Below are 18043 nucleotides of genomic sequence, written 5' to 3'. Positions count from 1 at the left end.
TAGAGAGAATGAATGTTTAAGGTGGTGAATAGGGTGCCGATTCTGAATGATATTGATCTTCTTGGGTGTTGTTGGAGCTGCACTCATCCAGGCAAGTGGACAGTATCATACTCCTGACGTGTGCCTTTTAGATGACAGACTTTGGGGATTCAAGAGTTGAGTTACTTGTCCAGAATTCCCAACATGTGACTTGCCATTGTCGCCAAAGTGTTTATATGGCAGGTCGAATTAGGTTTTTGGTCAATGTTAACCCCCAGGATATTGACGATGGGGGAATTTAGCGATGGCAATGTCATTGAATGTCAAGGGGAGGTGGTCAGATTCTCTCATGTTGGAGATGGTCATTGCCTGGAATTTCTGTAACGCGAGTGTTATTTACTACTTTTCAGCCCAAGCCTGAATATCCAGGTCTTTCTGTATTTGGACATGGATTGCTTCAGTATCTGAAGAGTTCTGAATGGTGCTGAATATTGTGCAATTATCAGCTAAAATTTCCACTTCTGACTTTATGTTGAAGAGGAGGTCATTGATCAAGCACTTGAAAATGGTTGGTCTTGGGAGACCACCCTGCAGCAATGTCCTGGGGATGAGATGATTTTGGCTGCTAGATCTGTTCTGAATCATTCAGGTAGTGCCACACAACACGATGATCAATATCCTCAGTGTGAACATGGGACTTCAACTGCACAAGGACTGTGCAGGAGCCTCTCCTGCATTACTGCCATGGGCAGGCAGATTGGTGAGACGGAGGTCAAATAGTTTTTTCCCTCAACACCTGCTGCAGGCCTCTTGATTCTGGCAGATATGTCCTTCAGGTATTGGTCAGTAGTGGTGCTACCCTCAGTTCTTCTTTCAAATGGTGTTCAAACTGGTAATCAGTAGGTTTCCTTGACCTGATGCCGTGACAGTCAATAATTAGGACGCAGATGACTCCTTCCAACTATTCCACTGTGCAGCAACCTTTAGTGGGTCTGGCCTGCTGGTGCGGCATGGCTCCACCAGGGATTGTGAAGGAGTAGTCTCAGACATTGGCTATTTGGTATGATTCAGTGAGTTTGATGACAGGCTGTTGTTGAACTAGTGTATGGGACAGCTCTCCTGCCTTTTGCAGAGGAACATTTTGCAGCCCTTTTCAAAGGACAATTGGGAATCCACCACATTTTTGTGGGTCTGGAATCACATGTAGGCCAGATCAGAAAGGACAGCAAACTTCATTCCCTCACAATCCAGTACTTTCATGGTTATTACTAGCTTTCTTTTCCAGAATTTGAGTTCCACCAGCTGTCAGGGTGAAATTTGAACTCCTGTCTTTGAAGCATTAGCCCGAGTATCTGGATTACTAATCACATTACCATTCCTAAATAGTATCGGATATCTTATATTGTTCAATATTTAATTTTTCTCAATAATTGGAATTTAAACTTTCACATCTGTTGAATTACGACGACAAGAATATTAAAATCTGGCCCCAGTGTCTCAAGAACAGAAGAATGCTGCTGGTAGGATATTGGTTGGCAGGATGGGAAACTGCAAGCTGACTCGTAATCAGAATGTCCAGTTTGTTCTTTCAGCTAACATTAAGTGCCAGGTTAACATGCAGGAAGGTAGACCAATCTTGTCTGCGCCATCGGGAGAGCTTTCCAGCCTAATCCCACTTTCCAGCTCTTGGTCTGTGGCTTTGAAGATTTTGGCACATCCAAGTATTTTTTTAATGCAGTGTGGTTTCTGCCTCTACCCTCTCAGGCAGCAAGTTCCAGACCCATAGTCAGGGTGAACAAAAAATATCCTCAACTCCCCTGAAAGCCTTTGAATGTTTACTTTAAATCTATACCCCCTGGTATTTGGCAAGGGGAATAGGTCCTTCTTCTCCAGTCTGTCGAGGCTCATCATAGTTTCAATTTTAAAAAAATAAATTTAAAGTACCTAATTAATTTTTTTTTTTTCAATTTTTTAAAAATAAGTTTCAATTTTTAAAAAATAAATTTAAAGTACCTAATTAATTTATTATTTTACAATTAAGGGGCAATTTGGCATGGCCAATCCACCAAGCCTGTACATCTTTGGGTTGTGGGTGTGAGACCCATGCAGACACGGGGAGAATATGCAAAGTCATAAGTTTCAATTAACCCAGTTGCATCCTTTAAAAGTTGAACAATATTAAGCAAATCAGATTGTCTTTTAAGAACTCATGTGTAAAATGAAGGTAGGTTCCCCAGCCAGTCCCCATCCTGCCTCCCCATCCCTGCACCTCCCCTGCTGTGCCATGCCCCCCAGTCAGTCCCTTGCCCTTCCCCCCCCCCTCCCCCATCAGCCACTCGCCCTGTCCCCCAGCCAGTCCTTCGCCCCCAGCCAGTCCTTTGCCCTGCACCCCCAGCCAGCAGGCCATTGGGCGGCGCAATGAGCGAGGTGGCACACAGGACCGAAGCAGAGCTGACTTGAAATCTACTAAGCCAACTCCTGAGGTTCCAGACAAAACCTCCTTCCATTCCGACAGCAATAACACGCAACGCTCGCAATGGTGACATATAAACAGAAAATAGGACAGGTTGGAGAAACAGGTCCAAAAGAATAAACAACTTTAAATTGTAACATTAAACGGAATGTCTCAAAGTGAAAACTTACAGTGCACCTCAATTACATCTCCCTTCAGCCTCCTTGAATCTAAAGAAAACCACAGCCTTTTCAATCATTCTCAAAACTAACATTTTCCAGCCACAGCAGCATTATCGGAAATCTCTCTACTCTATCTTGTGTGACTGCATCCTTTCTGTAATGTGGCAACCAGAACTGTACACAGTTCTGTAGCTGTGAACTAACTAGTGTTTTATACTGTTCTCACATAACTTCCCTGCTCTTATGAGCCTCAGCTTGTAAGTAACAAGTAACATACATTCTGAACCAGCTTATCCATCTGCTCTGCCACCATGTAGTACAAGTACTTACTTGTAAAATGGATTTTATGTAAGTGTTTCAATACATTTTGAAAGATAATGTCATGAACCCCTCTTCAATATTAATACAATTATCACATCAAACTTTCTCCATCCAGGCATTAAATGGGTTGTTAATTCTGTGCCGAGATAGTAATGAGCTGAAAAAGAGTTTGAAGTGAAACATTCTGGGCAGGATTCTCCGTCCCCGGGATACTCGGAATGCATTCCTTGATAGGACGGAGAATCGGGCATTTGGGGCAAAGTTGGGATGGGTGCTGGGCACCGACCTGAATGCCATGCTCCAACCCCCCACTGGCAGGGTCAACATGTTCCATTCTGCATGCCAGCAGGAGTATGGAAATAAATGCAAATGGATCGTAATGACCAATTCGCATCTATTTAGCGGGCCAACGTCCTATGCTTCGCCCTTCTGTGATTACCATCTCATGGGGGGTCGCCCTATTACAGGGGATCCCTGGGGGGGTCCTCTTATTACAGTGGCCCCTGGGGGGGGTAACCCTATCACAGGAGACCCTGTGGGAAGTCCCCCTATTACAGAGGTCCCTGGGAGGGGCAGGTAACCCCGGTATAGGGAGTAAGGGGACAACCAGGCAATCTCGGGTGGGGGGGCTGCTGCGCGTGTGTGTGGTGGTGGGGGGGGCGGATTGATTGATTTGCAGTGGGGGGGGGGGGGGGCTGTGCTGTGGGACCTCGCTATCAGGCTGCACGCTCAAGATGGCAGCTTGATATCAGGATGCCCCCGCAAAAACCTATGCAATTCAGCACCAACAGCCTGCTTTTCTCTTTAATATGCTGACTGTTTTGTGCATTTCAGGGTGCTGGAAGGATACAAGATCGCCAGGAGGGAACTGAATAAAGGGATTAGGAGAGCTAAGAGAGGGCATGAAAAATCTTTGGCAGGTAGGATCAAGGAAAACCCCAAGGCCTTTTACACATATGTGAGAAATATGAGAGTGACTAGAGCGAGGGTAGGTCCGATCAAGGACAGTAGTAGGAGATTGTGTATTGCGTCTGAAGAGATAGGAGAGGTCTTGAACGAGTACTTTCCTTCAGTATTTACAAATGAGGCCATATTGTTGGAGAGGACAGTGTGAATCAGACTGGTAAACTCGAGGAGATACTTTTTTTTTAGAACAGTACAGCACAGAACAGGTCCTTCGGCCCTCGATGTTGTGCCGAGCAATGATCACCCTACTCAAACCCACGTATCCACCCTATACCCGTAACCCAACAACTCCCCCTTAACCTTACTTTTTAGGACACTACGGGCAATTTAGCATGGCCAATCCACCTAACCCGCACATCTTTGGACTGTGGGAGGAAACCGGAGCACCCGGAAGAAACCCACGCACACACGGGGAGGACGTGCAGACTCCACGCAGACAGTGACCCAGCCGGGAACCGAACCTGGGACCCTGGAGCTGTGAAGCATTGATGCTAACCACTATGCTACCATGCTGCCCATGTTAGGAAGGAAGATGTGTTGGGCATTTTGAAAAACTTGAGGATAGACAAGTCCCCCGGGCCTGACGGGATATATCCAAGGATTTTATGGGAAGCAAGAGATGAAATTGCAGAGCCATTGGCAATGATCTTTTCGTCCTCACTGTCAACAGGGGTGGTACCAGAGGATTGGAGAGTGGCGAATGTCGTGCCCCTGTTCAAAAAAGGGAATAGGGATAACCCTGGGAATTACAGGCCAGTTAGTCTTACTTCAGTGGTAGGCAAAGTAATGGAAAGGGTACTGAGGGAAAGGATTTCTGAGCATCTGGAAAGACACTGCTTGATCAGGGATAGTCAGCATGGATTTGTGAGGGGTAGGTCTTGCCTTACAAGTCTCACTGAATTCTTTGAGGAGGTGATCAAGCATGCGGATGAAGGTAAAGCAGTGGATGTAGTGTACATGGATTTTAGTTTGGCATTTGATAAGTTTCCCCATGGTAGGCTTATGCAGAAAGTAAGGAGGCATGGGATAGTGGGAAATTTGGCCAGTTGGATAACGAACTGGCTAACCAATAGAAGTCAGAGAGTGGTGGTGGATGGCAAATATTCAGCCTGGAACCCAGTTACCAGTGGCCTACCGCAGGGATCAGTTCTGGGTCCTCTGCTATTTGTGATTTTCATTAATGACTTGGATGAGGGAGTTGAAGGGTGGGTCAGTAAATTTGCAGACGATACGAAGATTGGTGGAGTTGTGGATAGTGGGAGGGCTGTTGTCGGCTGCAAAGAGACATAGATAGGATGCAGAGCTGGGCTGAGAAGTGGCAGATGGTGTTTAACCCTGACAAGTGTGAGGTTGTCCATTTTGGAAGGACAAATATGAATGCGGAATACAGGGTTAACAGTAGGATTCTTGGCAATGTGGAGGAGCAGAGAGATCTTGGGGTCTATGTTCATAGATCTTTGAAAGTTGCCACTCAAGTGGATAGAGCTGTGAAGAAGGCCTAAGGTGTGCTAACGTTCATTAGCAGAGGGATTGAATTTAAGAGCCGTGAGGTGATGATGCAGCTGTACAAAACCTTGGTAAGGCGACATTTGAAGTACTGTCTGCAGTTCTGGTCGCCTCATTTTAGGAAGGATGTGGAAGCTTTGGAAAAGGTGCAAAGGAGATTTACCAGGATGTCGCCTGGAATGGAGAGTAGGTCTTACGAGGAAAGGTTGAGGGTGCTAGGCCTTTTCTCATTAGAATGGAGAAGGATGAGGGGCAACTTGATAGAGGTTTATAAGATGATCAGGGGAATAGATAGAGTAGACAGTCAGAGATTTTTCCCCCGGTGGAACAAACCATTAGAAGGGGACATAGATTTAAGGTGAATGGTGGAAGATATAGGGGGATGTCAGAGGTAGGTTCTTTACCCAGAGAGTAGTGAGGGCATGGAATGCACTGCCTGTGAAAGTAGCTGAGTCGGAAACATTAGGGACCTTCAAGCAGCTATTGGATAGGTACATGGATTACGGTAGAATAATGGAGTGCAGATTAATTTGTTCTTATGGGTGGCACGGTAGCATTGTGGATAGCACAATTGCTTCACAGCTCCAGGGTCCCAGGTTCGATTCCGGCTTGGGTTACTGTCTGTGCGGAGTCTGCACGTCCTCCCCGTGTGTGCGTGGGTTTCCTCCGGGTGCTCCGGTTTCCTCCCACAGTCCAAAGATGTGCAGGTTAGGTGGATTGGCCATGATAAATTGCCCTTGTGTCCAAAAGTGCCCTTAGTGTTGGGTGGGGTTACTGGGTTATGGGGATAGGGTGGAGGTGTTGACCTTGGGTAGGGTGCTCTTTCCAAGAGCCGGTGCAGACTCGATGGGCCGAATGGCCTCCTTCTGCACTGTAAATTCTATGATAATCTAAGGTTCGGCACAACATCGTGGGCCGAAGGGCCTGTTCTGTGCTGTATTTTTCTATGTTCTATTTCTACTATTTTACAGTTTGTTTATTTTCAAATGCAGTGACTTTCAACATGTGTGTTTTTTAATCTTGGTGACTATCTATGTAGTTTCATGCCTGTAGAAATTTTAGTGTCAAATTTAAATTATGTGCAACCTGCAAAGAGTTTTCTTCCTTCCAGTTCATTTGCAGTTTCTTCAACTTCAGAGGCTCCAGCATCGAGCATATGTTCCCTTAGGATGCTCTCGATCTGCAGTTGCTGCTGTTTGATCCGAAGTTCCAGAGCTTTCACCTGTGCCCTGAGTCGTTCTTGTTCCTGTTGACAGTCAACTGGTGCCTGCAGAATTAAAGAAGGGAGTTGTTCAGAATTTTGGCCTTCATGAAAATCGGCCATGAAGTATTCCTGAGCTCAAACTACCCTTGGAAATCATCAAGTAGATGGAAATAAATCTGTTCAGAAATGTGTTCTGAATAGGAAATATGAAATGGACTTTGCCCCTCTGAAATCAAAGGAATTCCAATTTAAGAACATTTTTAAAAAGCATGCATTGATACAGTGCCTTTCATACCCTCACAGCATCACAACTGTGTTACATACAACTGAGTGTTTTCAAAATGTTCTCAATTTTGTAATGTAGGGAAAGGTGGCAGCCAAGTGGCCTCATTGACACTAAATTCCTATTTTTGCCTGTTATTTGCATTAATTCAAAGTATTGAACTGTCAACTTTCGTACAGAAATAATAAAACATATCAAGAGCAGACTGTACTGACGTCTGGAAAAGGAATGGTGCCATATCATGTCACAGGTAAAAGCAACTAATGAAACACAATTTGTGTTGATGTGTGTTGCAGGGGGGGCGAGAATCGCACCATGCCGCTCTAACGCCCGGCCACCGATTCTCAGCAACCGGAGAATCGCCGCCAATCGCGCCCGCGGGGTCGCCGCCGCGCCGCTCGGGGGCCATTGAAAGAGCCACCCCCCCCCCCCCCCGGTGATTCACCGCGCCTTGACAGGCCGAGTGCCCGCCAAGTTCGGCCGAATCCCGCCGAATATACGCCAAATATACGTAAATTACGTATGGTCCTACCCGGCGGGACCTCTGAGTTCTGGCTGCGAGGGATCCGACTCTAGGGGGGCCTCTACGGTGGCCAGGCCCGCGATCGGGGCCCGGGGCCTACCGATCAGCGGGCAGGATAATTCGGGGGGGGGGGGGGGGGGCGGGGGGGCGGGGGGGGGGGCGGGGGCTATGTTCCTCCGCACCAGGCCCCTGTAGGCCTCCGCCATATTGCCCAGGGGTCGGTGCAGAGACTGCAACCCACGCGCATGCGCGGACCCGCACCGGCCATGGCACGCCGGCTTTCGAGCACCGGAACAGCGGACACCACTCCGGTGCTGTACTCGCCCCCTAGGAAGGGGTGTGTGGTGATATGCATCACTGTAAATACACAAGGGATTACTGTAAATACACTACGACTAAGTAAACACTAGAGAGCACCAGAGACATCATGACATGCAGACATACAGCTAATGAACACACAGAATAGGACACGACCAATGGGCAGTCAAGAAACCCAGAGGTGACACTACCAAAAGGGGGCATTACACAACCCATATATAAGGACAGGGCACACATGCTCTGTCTCTTTCCACAAGCGACACTTAAAGAGAGTAGGACAGGGGCAGATCAGAAGCATCACACCCACCACGTGGTTTAGAGCAGACTGGTTAGTTAGACTGAGTTGCTATAGCAAGATTAGCAGGAGAGTCGAACTCATAGAGAACTGTGCTAATGATTCAATATATCACATTGAACTTATTTCAAAGTCTGGAGTACCTTTTGGTTAAAGCTGCATCGAGTTGCAGCCTGTGTTATCCCAGAGTACATAACACATCAGGGTGAATGCCTGGGCCTGGAGGCCCGTTGGCACCAGAGTCGCTCGCGCCGGTTTTGACACCGGCGTCAATACGAATTCCAAAGAAAGGCGGCGGAGGCAACCACCTGAGGCTCGTTAAGGCAGGCGATAAAAGCAGGCCCAACTCAGGGCCTGCCCAGATATATCTTCCCAGCAAGGTCTGCACTGGGAGTGAGATTCTGTACTGAGCCTATAATTGTAAATATGCAAATGAATTAATCTTCGTTCATAACAGCTTCCTTATGGGCGGCATGGTTACACAGTGGCTAGCGCTGTTGCTTCACAGTGCCAGGGTCCCAGGTTCGATTCCCAGCTTGGGTCATTGTCTGTGCTGAGTCTGCACGTTCTCCTCTGTCTGCGTGGGTTTCCTCCGGGTGCTCCGGTTTCCTCCCACAAGTCCTGAAAGACTTGATGTTAGGTGAATTGAACAGTCTGTATTCTCCCTCTGTGTACCCGAACAGGTGCCGGAGTGTGGCGACTAGGGGATTTTCACAGTAAATTCATAATAATAATCTTTATTGTCACAGGTAGGCTTACATTGACACTGCAATGAAGTTACTGTGAAAAGCCCCTAGTCGCCACATTCCGGCGCCTGTTCGGGTACACAGAGGGAGAATTCAGAACGTACAAATTACCTAACAGCACGTCTTTTGGGACATGTGGGAGCACCCAGGGGCAACCCACGCGGATACAGGGAAAATGTGCAGACTCCACACAGACAGCGACTCAAGCCAGGAATCAAACCTGGGACACTGGAGCTGTGAAGCAATAGTGCTAACCTCTGTGCTTCCACACTGCCAGAAAAATCACTGCAATGGCCGGGAATCAAACCCGGGTCAACTGCTTGGGAAGCAGCTATGCTCACTACTATACCACCAACGCAATACTGTCATGGATAGATGCATCAGCAGGAGGTTTTCTTGCCAATGTCTGACCTGAAGCCAGGAGCTTTTGTGAGGTCGAGAGATGATGTTGGAACACCCAGAGAAATTCCCTCCCAACTGTATACCACTGTGCTGCCGCCTCTGATGCTCAAGATATGTAGCTGCACAGAGTAAACAACAGTAGGCTACAAAATGCTACGACATGGAATAGGCTAACTGACTACTTTTCTTGACTTGTTCATCATGAGAACAAAAACAACACAGGGCAGTTCTGTCACTCCCCAAAGTACTGATAATTCCTTGATAGGAATGTTGCTGTCTTGTCTGTGTTGCTTTTTGAGGCAGCGACCAAACAGAGTGAATCATTCCCTGCAGCTCCAAGAGTGTTTACTGGAGTGCAAGTTTCAGATAGACACTGGACGGAATCTTACCCTAGCTCCAGTGAGAAAACCAGGGGGAATCCCACCAACTGCAGGAAACCTCACCATATATTCAGCCTCTTGAACAAACATGAATCACGCCGCACTTGTGGTAGCTTGCCTCTGATACGTTCATCCTGGGAAAACTTAATCTCTGTAATCAGTGGGAACTCTTTTTAAATGCTTTCCCAAGTACAATCAGGGAGGGTGGCTACCAGAAAACTGCATCATGTTTTGCAGAAAGAGCCCTCAGCAAACTTCTCGGTGGGATCGAGTAGAGGTGGGAAAACATCTATACACGATTGGGCAGACACCCATCCAGCAAAGTGACCGAGCCCCTCTGGGAGGCTGTGGCCACGATTGTCAGCTCCAACTCGCTCCAAAGGAGGACAAGGTTGCAGTGCCGTAAGAAGATGAATGACCTTCTTCGTGCAGCCAGAGTAAGTCCGTCTCCTCATATCTCCCTCAGCACCCCTTAACACAGACCTCATACCTCCCCGGTGATCTCACTCCCACACGCTTTGTGGGGTCACAGCACTGGTCATGTGCCACACCTCTACCAATAATCCCCCCCAGTAGCTCAGGTGCTTCCCAAATTCCCGCCCCTCACATCCCACCCATACCACACTTCATCCCCATCTAACGTTGCAGGACTCCCGCCTACACTTTTCCCATTTGTCTCATTGCAGGACAAATCAGAGCACAACTGCCATGAGCGGGCAAAGCCTGCCAGAGTCATGCCTGAGCTCAAGATCATAGCCCCACTTGAAGAATCTGCCCTGGAGGCTGCCAGCAAGGAGTAGGACACGTGCAGAGGGTGAGGTCTGGGCCAATGGCACAAGTGAGAACCTTCAATACATCCAGCCATGGTGCAAGTCTCATGGTGAGTGACCTTTGCCCTATCAGTGATCCCCTGTCCACGTTTATTCTATCTCCCTTCCCATCCATGTCAATCAAGGTCCCTGGAGACCACGGACCCGAGCAGCTCGGAGGCAGACATCTCGGAGACCAGCACTGAAGAGGCATCATACCTGTCACCTGCACCCTCCACCAGCATAGATATTTGCATATTGGAGTAAGTCGTAAGCAGGCTTCTGGGTCACTCACTGGTGCGAACCTCACACCTGATGATACACAGCTGGTGGGAGGCAAAGAACAAACACTCAGAGAGATGCTGGGGCCCAGGACTCTGCTGAGTCCCAGCCGGTGAATTGTCCCTGATATGGCCATCCCAGAGCTGCAAAGGTAGAGTCATGAGCATCAGGAAGGGATGACAGCAGCCCTCCTTGGACTGTAAGGCCAACTGGAAGAGTCCATAGTTTTCTGTCCGAGGAGATGGTGGCATCACTCCAATGCAATGAGGCCAACACTGCGAGGGTGGCATCTGCAATGAAGACCTCGGCGCAGGACTTTCACTCCATGGCAGGGATGTCCACTCCATGGTTCAGCTCATGACTTCCATGGCTGAGGGCCTGAATGCCATGGTGTAGGTCTTCAATTGATTGGTGCAGACACTGGTGGGAATCAACGAGTCAGTGCCGCAGGACTTCATTCCATCTGACGCTCTACCCATGGAGGAGTCCAGGGGACACCGGGCATCCAAAGGGTAGAGGATCAGCAAGAGTGCAGCCCAGGGCCTTCCACCCAGGAGATGCTGGGGGTGTCGGCTGTCTATCTGTGAGCAACACATCACCAGCCCTCGCATACCGAGGAGGGCAGCACTACAACATCCGTGCTGCCTGAAAGCAGGCTGAGGCCCTCAAGGTCCACCACTCCAGGACACCCAAGCTCACATCAGGGAACAGAATGTGGAAGTTAGCAGGCCACTAGACGTAGCAGGAGGGTGAGGAAGACTAAGAAAAATGATAGGCACCTAGTGACACGAGTGAACCTCAGCATATCAGAGAAAATACACCTTTGTAATGTCTAGCTCGCATTAAAAATCATTTTGATAACCCATAAAGAGCCTTCACACTGTCATGGTGCCATGCTTCACAAAGTCCTGCACAAACTCAATGGTTCCTCCCTGTGCAGCGTGAGAATGGCAACGCAATATCCCTCCCAATTCCCATGCTGATGACGCCGTAATGATGCGCAGCTCTTGGCACAGGCCCCACAGCCCCACCCTGCCCAAACCCCACATCCATGGAAGTTTCTCCCCCCCCCCCCAAAACCAATGCTCAGGCCTCTCATGTGTGCCAGCATTTTCTAGTTGTGAGGCATGTCATTGGCGAAAATGTGTGAGGGTCTATCCACCTCATCAAGACATGGCAAAGCACCAGGGTCAAGCCAGGATGGGGACTCGCGATTTTTGGGGTTGGGGTGGAGCCGGGAGTGCAGGAGGCGAAAGAGGCCGGTGTTCTGGCCTTTGCGTCCCTAGTAGCCCGGCGAAGGATTTTGCTACAATGGAAGGATGCGAGGCCCCCAAGCGTGGAGACCTGGATCAATGACATGGCGGGTTTCATTAAGCTAGAGAAGGACAAATTCGCCCTGAGAGGGTCGGTACAAGGGTTCTTTAGGCGGTGGCAACCTTTCCTCGACTTTCTGGCTCAACGATAGGGTACGGGGACAGTAGCAGCAGCAACCCGGGGGGGAGGGGGGAAAGGGGGAGGGAAAAGGGGGGGACGGGACGATGACTATGTTTGTTTATTTAATTTTAATTTATTTTTAAGTTCTCTTGTGGGGGTTGGGGGGGGGGGGGGGGGGGGGGGATATGATACATGTGTTGATACGGTCTGGGGGGTGTTACAGTTGTTATGGGTAATTTTGTTGCATTTCATTGTTTGTTGTTATATTTTATATTTTCTGTAAAAAATTCCAATAAAAATTATTTTTAAAAAAAGACATGGCAAAGCACACCAGGACTCTTGACCTTCAGAGTAATAGCAAATGAGATGTGTCATTCTGTCTCCATGGGTCCTGAGATCACCCCATTCCGTGGCTGGTCACGTTTAGCTTTCTGTCCAGGCAGGAGTCAGGCATTTTGCGGAGGTTAGGATAAGCATCACTCTTTCCTCCAAAGATGTGCAGGTTAGGTGCGTTGGACATGCTAAATTGCCCCTTCGGGCAAAATGTTGGGTGGTGTTGCAGGGATAGAGCAGGGGCAGTGTGGCTGCATGGGGTGCTCTTTTGGAGGGTCCGGGCAGACTCAAAGGGGTTGAATGGCCTCGTTCTGCAATTTAGGAATTCTATGGTTCTATACCCCTGGAGCATCCAAGTCATTCGCTCTACTCATGAATGGAGCGACCATATTGATGACATCCAGCAGAGCCCACAGTAGTGAAACGAAATGAGACCCTAATTGGGAGAGGTCTTCACAACCTAGTTTTGATTGTCTCCAAACCGAGAGACAATGAGGGCGTCCCTAGCACTTCATGCGGGCCCTGGCCATCATGCGAGGTCCTTGCGCCTCCCCCTCCTCGGGGTTGCTGGCCACGGTCCTCCTTGACATCCTCCTCATCTGAAGAGATGTAGCACTCCTCCACCTCCCCCTGGTCCAGCTACTCACCCCATTACAGTGCCAGGTTGGGCAAAGCACAGCAGGTCACTATGAATTGTATTGGAGAGCTCCCCTGAACGGTCCAGGCACCGGAAGCACATTTTCAGCAGTCCAATTGCCTGCTTGACCAGCACATATATTGCTGCATGAACCTCATTGTCGCAAGTCCCAGTAGGTGTTTGGCAACTCCACAGTGGCATCAGCAGCCAGCTCCGGAGTGCGTACCCTTTGTCCCGGAGAAGCAATCTCTCCAGCCGCTGCTGGGCCTCAAATATTGCTGGGATCTGCAAGCAACCCAAGATATAATTATCATAGACGCTCCTGGGAAACTGGCACACACCTGCATGATACGCATTGTGTGGTCACAGATGAGCTGGACATTGAGGGAGTGGTATCCCCTTGGATTCAAAAATGCACCCCATGACACCATGGGAAATGTAGAAGCATAAGGGTGCAGTTGACAACACCCTGCAACTGGGGCATACCTGCTATACAGGTGAAAACCCATGGCCACTTTGTCCTGGCTCACCTGGTCCCAGGCCAAGTTGAGGTGCATGTGGGCTCTCGCAAACAGTGCATCTGTGATCTCCCTTGCGTACTTATGTGTAGCTGAGTGGAAAATGTCAGACGGGTCACCGGTACAGCCCTGAAATGAGCCGCTGGCATTGAAGTTCAGAGCGGCAGTAACTTTTAGGGCCACAGGCAATGGCTGACCTCCATGTGGTGTCAACTCTTGCCGATCAACTGTCCCCTGGGACAGAAAGGGATTTCTCCAGTACTGGATGTCTGACATCCAGAGGTAGGAAGTTCTATATTAGAACACCTGTGGTCAGTAGTGTTGCCTCCGAGGTTCCACTATCTGAAGCCCTGCTTCCGGAAGATCAACAAGCGTTGCCTCTTCCTCCTTTGCAAGGCCCTGTTCCTGGCTGCGTGCAGCAGCATGTCGATGTTGCTGCTGCTGGTTAGTCAAAGGAATTGTCAGCTCTACTGGCTGCGTGATTCTCCAGAATCAAACATTGAAAGGAAGCAAACATCAGAGTGAGCGATGTGGAGTCCTGACAATGTATTAATGCTCAGCCCTCTCAGGATCTGGGATATCCACCCATGTGCATCCTCCTATGTGAGCACCTTCCACGGAGTCTCACACCCTCCCCTGTCACACACAGTTGACCCCCTCAACTCTACCTGAATGAAGAGTTTCAACTCTTGAGAGCCTCAGCAGGCCATGGGCTCCCACCATTGATGAGGAGCGAGGGCAGTTGAGTGCATTCAATGGACCTGTGTTCTCACCTCGCAGGGAAACAAGATGCTGCCCCCGGTCAAAATTTCAACTTGGCGACTGATGAGAAACTTTTACCATAACACCTTGCATCGGGAGCCACATCTGTGTCATCTTTCTGTTATGTAGATATGAATATGAGGCTTGAGATTCAATGCGGGGCAATGCTTCCAGCATTTTCTGTTCACCCTTATGAAGTGGACCAGAGACAAAACAGATACTTTGGACTGCCAATCAGTGGTAATGCTGACTAAATTGGCACAATTGACTTGTCAAGGATGGGTCAGGGATGTGAATAGGCTTCCCTTGTGGCAGGCGAAGCATACCGATGCATGCGAGGACTGCAATTAGCAGGTCAACGTAATCTTCAGAGGGCACCCTCATTCCTCCAGCTCTCAAGTGCTGCGGATTAAATGAGTCTTCCAACTTGAACAGCCAGCCACCCATACACAATCCCCGACAACTTGGCCTCATAACCAGTGGCCTTGAATTTTCAGACCTCTCATGCCCCACAGTGTTGCCTGATTGTGGGGATTCATTCTCACTACAATCATCCTCCCCTCTCTGAGATACTTCAGGCCTCGGGAGGCTGGAAAACACCCCTTGTCAGAGTCCCCCACTCAGCCCATGCACCCTTGCATCTCATGGGACCCCACCCAAGAACCTCACAGTTGCCCTAAATGCTTTCCCTATGGATTCACCTGCTCCTACCCACCTTCCAGCTGCCACTCTGGAAGGCAATCCCTCAGCGGTGATATGGCCACAAGCCCTGCAAGGAAGACATGGGAAGCGCTGCCTGCGAAACAGCCAGCAGACACTTCCAGCCTTGATGGGCCCCTAAGGCTGGGGGATGACTCACCTTCCCGAGATGCCGATACTGAACTGCACCCCCTCCTCCCCTGCCTGAGTTGAAATTATTTCTGTTCGCCACGTCCTCTCCGTTACCCCCTCGGTGATTGGCACCCTGGGGGGTAATGGCGACGTGAGCACTCACCTCCGATATCCCCTTTGGAGGCGAGGTGTCCAGGGTCTCATTTCAAACAGCTGTTGTAAATCGCAGCAACGTGACGTCACGCCAGCGACTGATAAACTTTCAGTGAGGGATGGGAAGTCCAGGCAGGAAGGCTCTCTAATGATGTTATATGTATTTAAATGAAGTTCCTGGCCTTCCGTGGCAGGATTCTCGTTATGCCACCAGCGAGGGGCCTGGAAAATAAGAAAACGTGGGGCGCAATTTAACAGAAAAATTTCTAAGTGTCATTTTGGGCACGATTGGCGGGGTGTTTCTGGACGGCTGCGTTGGCACGCTGGCGGCAAATATTTAATGGCACTTAGTGTAGAAGACAAGCCCCCACGAGTATCTCGTCATTATTGGCTGTCTCACCGTTTGATTCATCGGACCTGCCTCCTCAGCATGTCACCGGTAACAAGGGGGAGCTGCTTTTAAGGGCTCTCTCACCACTCACTCTAGTCCAGTGTTTTTCAAACTTTTTTTCCAGGGACCCATTTTTATCTATCGGCCAACCTTCGCGACCCACGCCAGCTGACCTTCGCGACCCACGCCGGCCGACCTGCGCGACCCACGCCGGCCAACCTTTGCGACCCACGCCGGCCAACCTTCGTGACCCACCATTTTCTACCTTGTTTGTTGCTGACAAAAATGGAGGAAATGGTTTTGGGTCCCTTTGGCCTCCCCGAACTTGGAAAAAAAAGGATGCTACCATATATTTTTTAAAATGCAGCCGTACTGTGCATGCGTGCTCAGTGCGGCCGAATTTCTATTATCTGTTCCTGGCCATTTTGAAGGCTGCTCATTGCCAGCATTATTAAAAGCCAGCTGCTTGTGGCTGTTGCACGTTGATTTGCGCGATTGGGAGCGCTGCGACGGACCGCTCCGTGACCCTCCCAACACCCGCCCGCGACCCACCCGCGGGTCGCGCCCCTGAGTTTGACAATGCTTGCTCTCGTCAACACACAAGTATGGCAGCTTTGGGGATACTGACTTGGACGCCCCTCTCAACACCGCTGATGTGAGACAGGGCATCCTGTTCCCTGAGGGGGCACCAGGGTCACCAATACTGCCTGGGAGGCGGCAGCAGCAGCCGTCAGTACAGGCAGCATGACAGGAGGAGCAGCATCCAATGTCGGAATGTGAGGGGAGAAGGATTGGGGGGGGGGGGGAAATGAGGCAGAGCTGGGGTCAGTGCGGATTGGGGGCGGGGGGGGATGAGGCGGCGGGGGGGGGGGATGAGACGGGGGGGGGGATGAGACGGGGGGGATGAGACGGGGGGGGGATGAGACGGGGGGGGGGATGAGACGGGGGGGGGGGGTAAGGCAGAGCCGGGGTCAGTGCGGATTGGGGGCGGGTGGATGAGGAATGGCGGGGGGATGAGGCAGAGCCGGGGTCAGTGCGGATTGGGGGCGGGGGGGGATAGGCGGGGGCGGGGGGGGATAAGGCAGGGGCGGGGGGGATAAGGCAGGGGGGGGGGGATGAGGCAGGGGCAGGGGGTGGATGAGGCAGGGGCGGGGGGGGGGATGAGGCAGGGGCGGGGGGGGGGATGAGGCAGGGGCGGGGGGGATGAGGCAGGGGCGGGGGGGGGGGATGAGGCAGGGGCGGGGGGGGGATGAGGCAGGGGGAGGGGGATGAGGCAGGGGGAGGGGGATGAGGCAGAGCCGAGGTCAGTGCGGATTGGGGGCGGGGGGGAGATGAGGCGGGGGCATGCGGGGGGATGGGGGGGTGGGGATGAGGCAGAGCCGAGGTCAGTGCGGATTGGGGGCGGGGGGGGGGATGATTCGGGGGCGGGGGGGGATGATTCAGGGCCGAGGTCAGTGCGGTCTGTATGTGGAATGTCTGCGCTCGATCCCAGTTGTACAATAGAAAACATCTGGCACAGCTTCCCATCCACGTCCTCTAATTTCTGTTTTACTAAAAACTAATTGCCGCCCTGTTTTGCTATCGACGCCATGAACCAACGTGGTGTTTCTGTGTGTGTGTAAAGTTAGCGGTATATTTTGCTTACAGACTATAACTCTTGAGTTTGAGATCTCTCAGGGGATGAATGGAGTAATCGCAAAAGCAGAGACCCACATTGTACTCACTTACCGAGCGACAGCAGCCCAGCAACAGGATGCAGACCAGCAGAGAATACACACAGCCCGACACACGCTGCATTTCGCAAATTCTGTTTGTAAACAAAAAACAAATTGAAAAGAAATAAACTGAACCCCAGCAGGTCATTATCAGGAGACTTAGATTTCCGATTTATAACAGGACATGAACCAAAACATACTTTGAACAACTGTTCAAAAGACAAAAACACTTACATCGTTCTGAGAATGTTAGTAACAGAACTGTTGCAAGCTCCGAGTCTTGTGGCGGACCAGAAGAGTGGCTTCAGCTGCTTTCGGGGTTTGTGATTTTTATCTCTGATGAGTCAGTGGGCAGGAATCTTTTCCAAGGCCGTTGTCAAAAAAAAATCAGCATTGGTCAGCAGACCCCAAGGAGCCACGAGGGTGACCGCAGGAGAGGAAGACAAAGATGGAAAATAGTCCAGTGCAATAGCTGGAGCTGGTTAGGTTTTTGCAGAGGGGGCTTGACACTTCATAAAGTTAGGTGAGGCTTTGCAGCATTGCCGTGTCCATCTTACACTATTCACTCTGTGGGATGGTTTTGTCATTTACAATCGATCAGGGTAAAAACTATATCAATAA

The 18043-nt window shown here is 50.1% G+C and overlaps 1 protein-coding gene across 1 annotated transcript in view; it reads right to left on the bottom strand.

The window, feature by feature from the left end:
* fgl1 (fibrinogen-like 1) overlaps positions 1–17833 on the bottom strand; it is a 47496-nt gene extending 29663 nt beyond the window's left edge. Inside the window, exons 1-3 of the mRNA XM_038791091.1 lie at positions 17657–17833; positions 17436–17514; positions 6493–6673 (exon numbers count right to left, since the gene is read on the bottom strand). Coding sequence (XP_038647019.1) covers positions 6493–6673; positions 17436–17504 — 250 coding nt within the window. The 5' untranslated portion in view covers positions 17505–17514; positions 17657–17833. The remainder of the gene's footprint in view (positions 1–6492; positions 6674–17435; positions 17515–17656) is intronic.
* Positions 17834–18043: the final 210 nt, after the last annotated feature.

Source organism: Scyliorhinus canicula, chromosome 3 (genome assembly GCF_902713615.1).
Source record: "Scyliorhinus canicula chromosome 3, sScyCan1.1, whole genome shotgun sequence".
Classification (NCBI taxonomy): Eukaryota; Metazoa; Chordata; class Chondrichthyes; order Carcharhiniformes; family Scyliorhinidae; genus Scyliorhinus; species Scyliorhinus canicula.
This window is presented reverse-complemented; position numbering and strand designations above follow the sequence as displayed.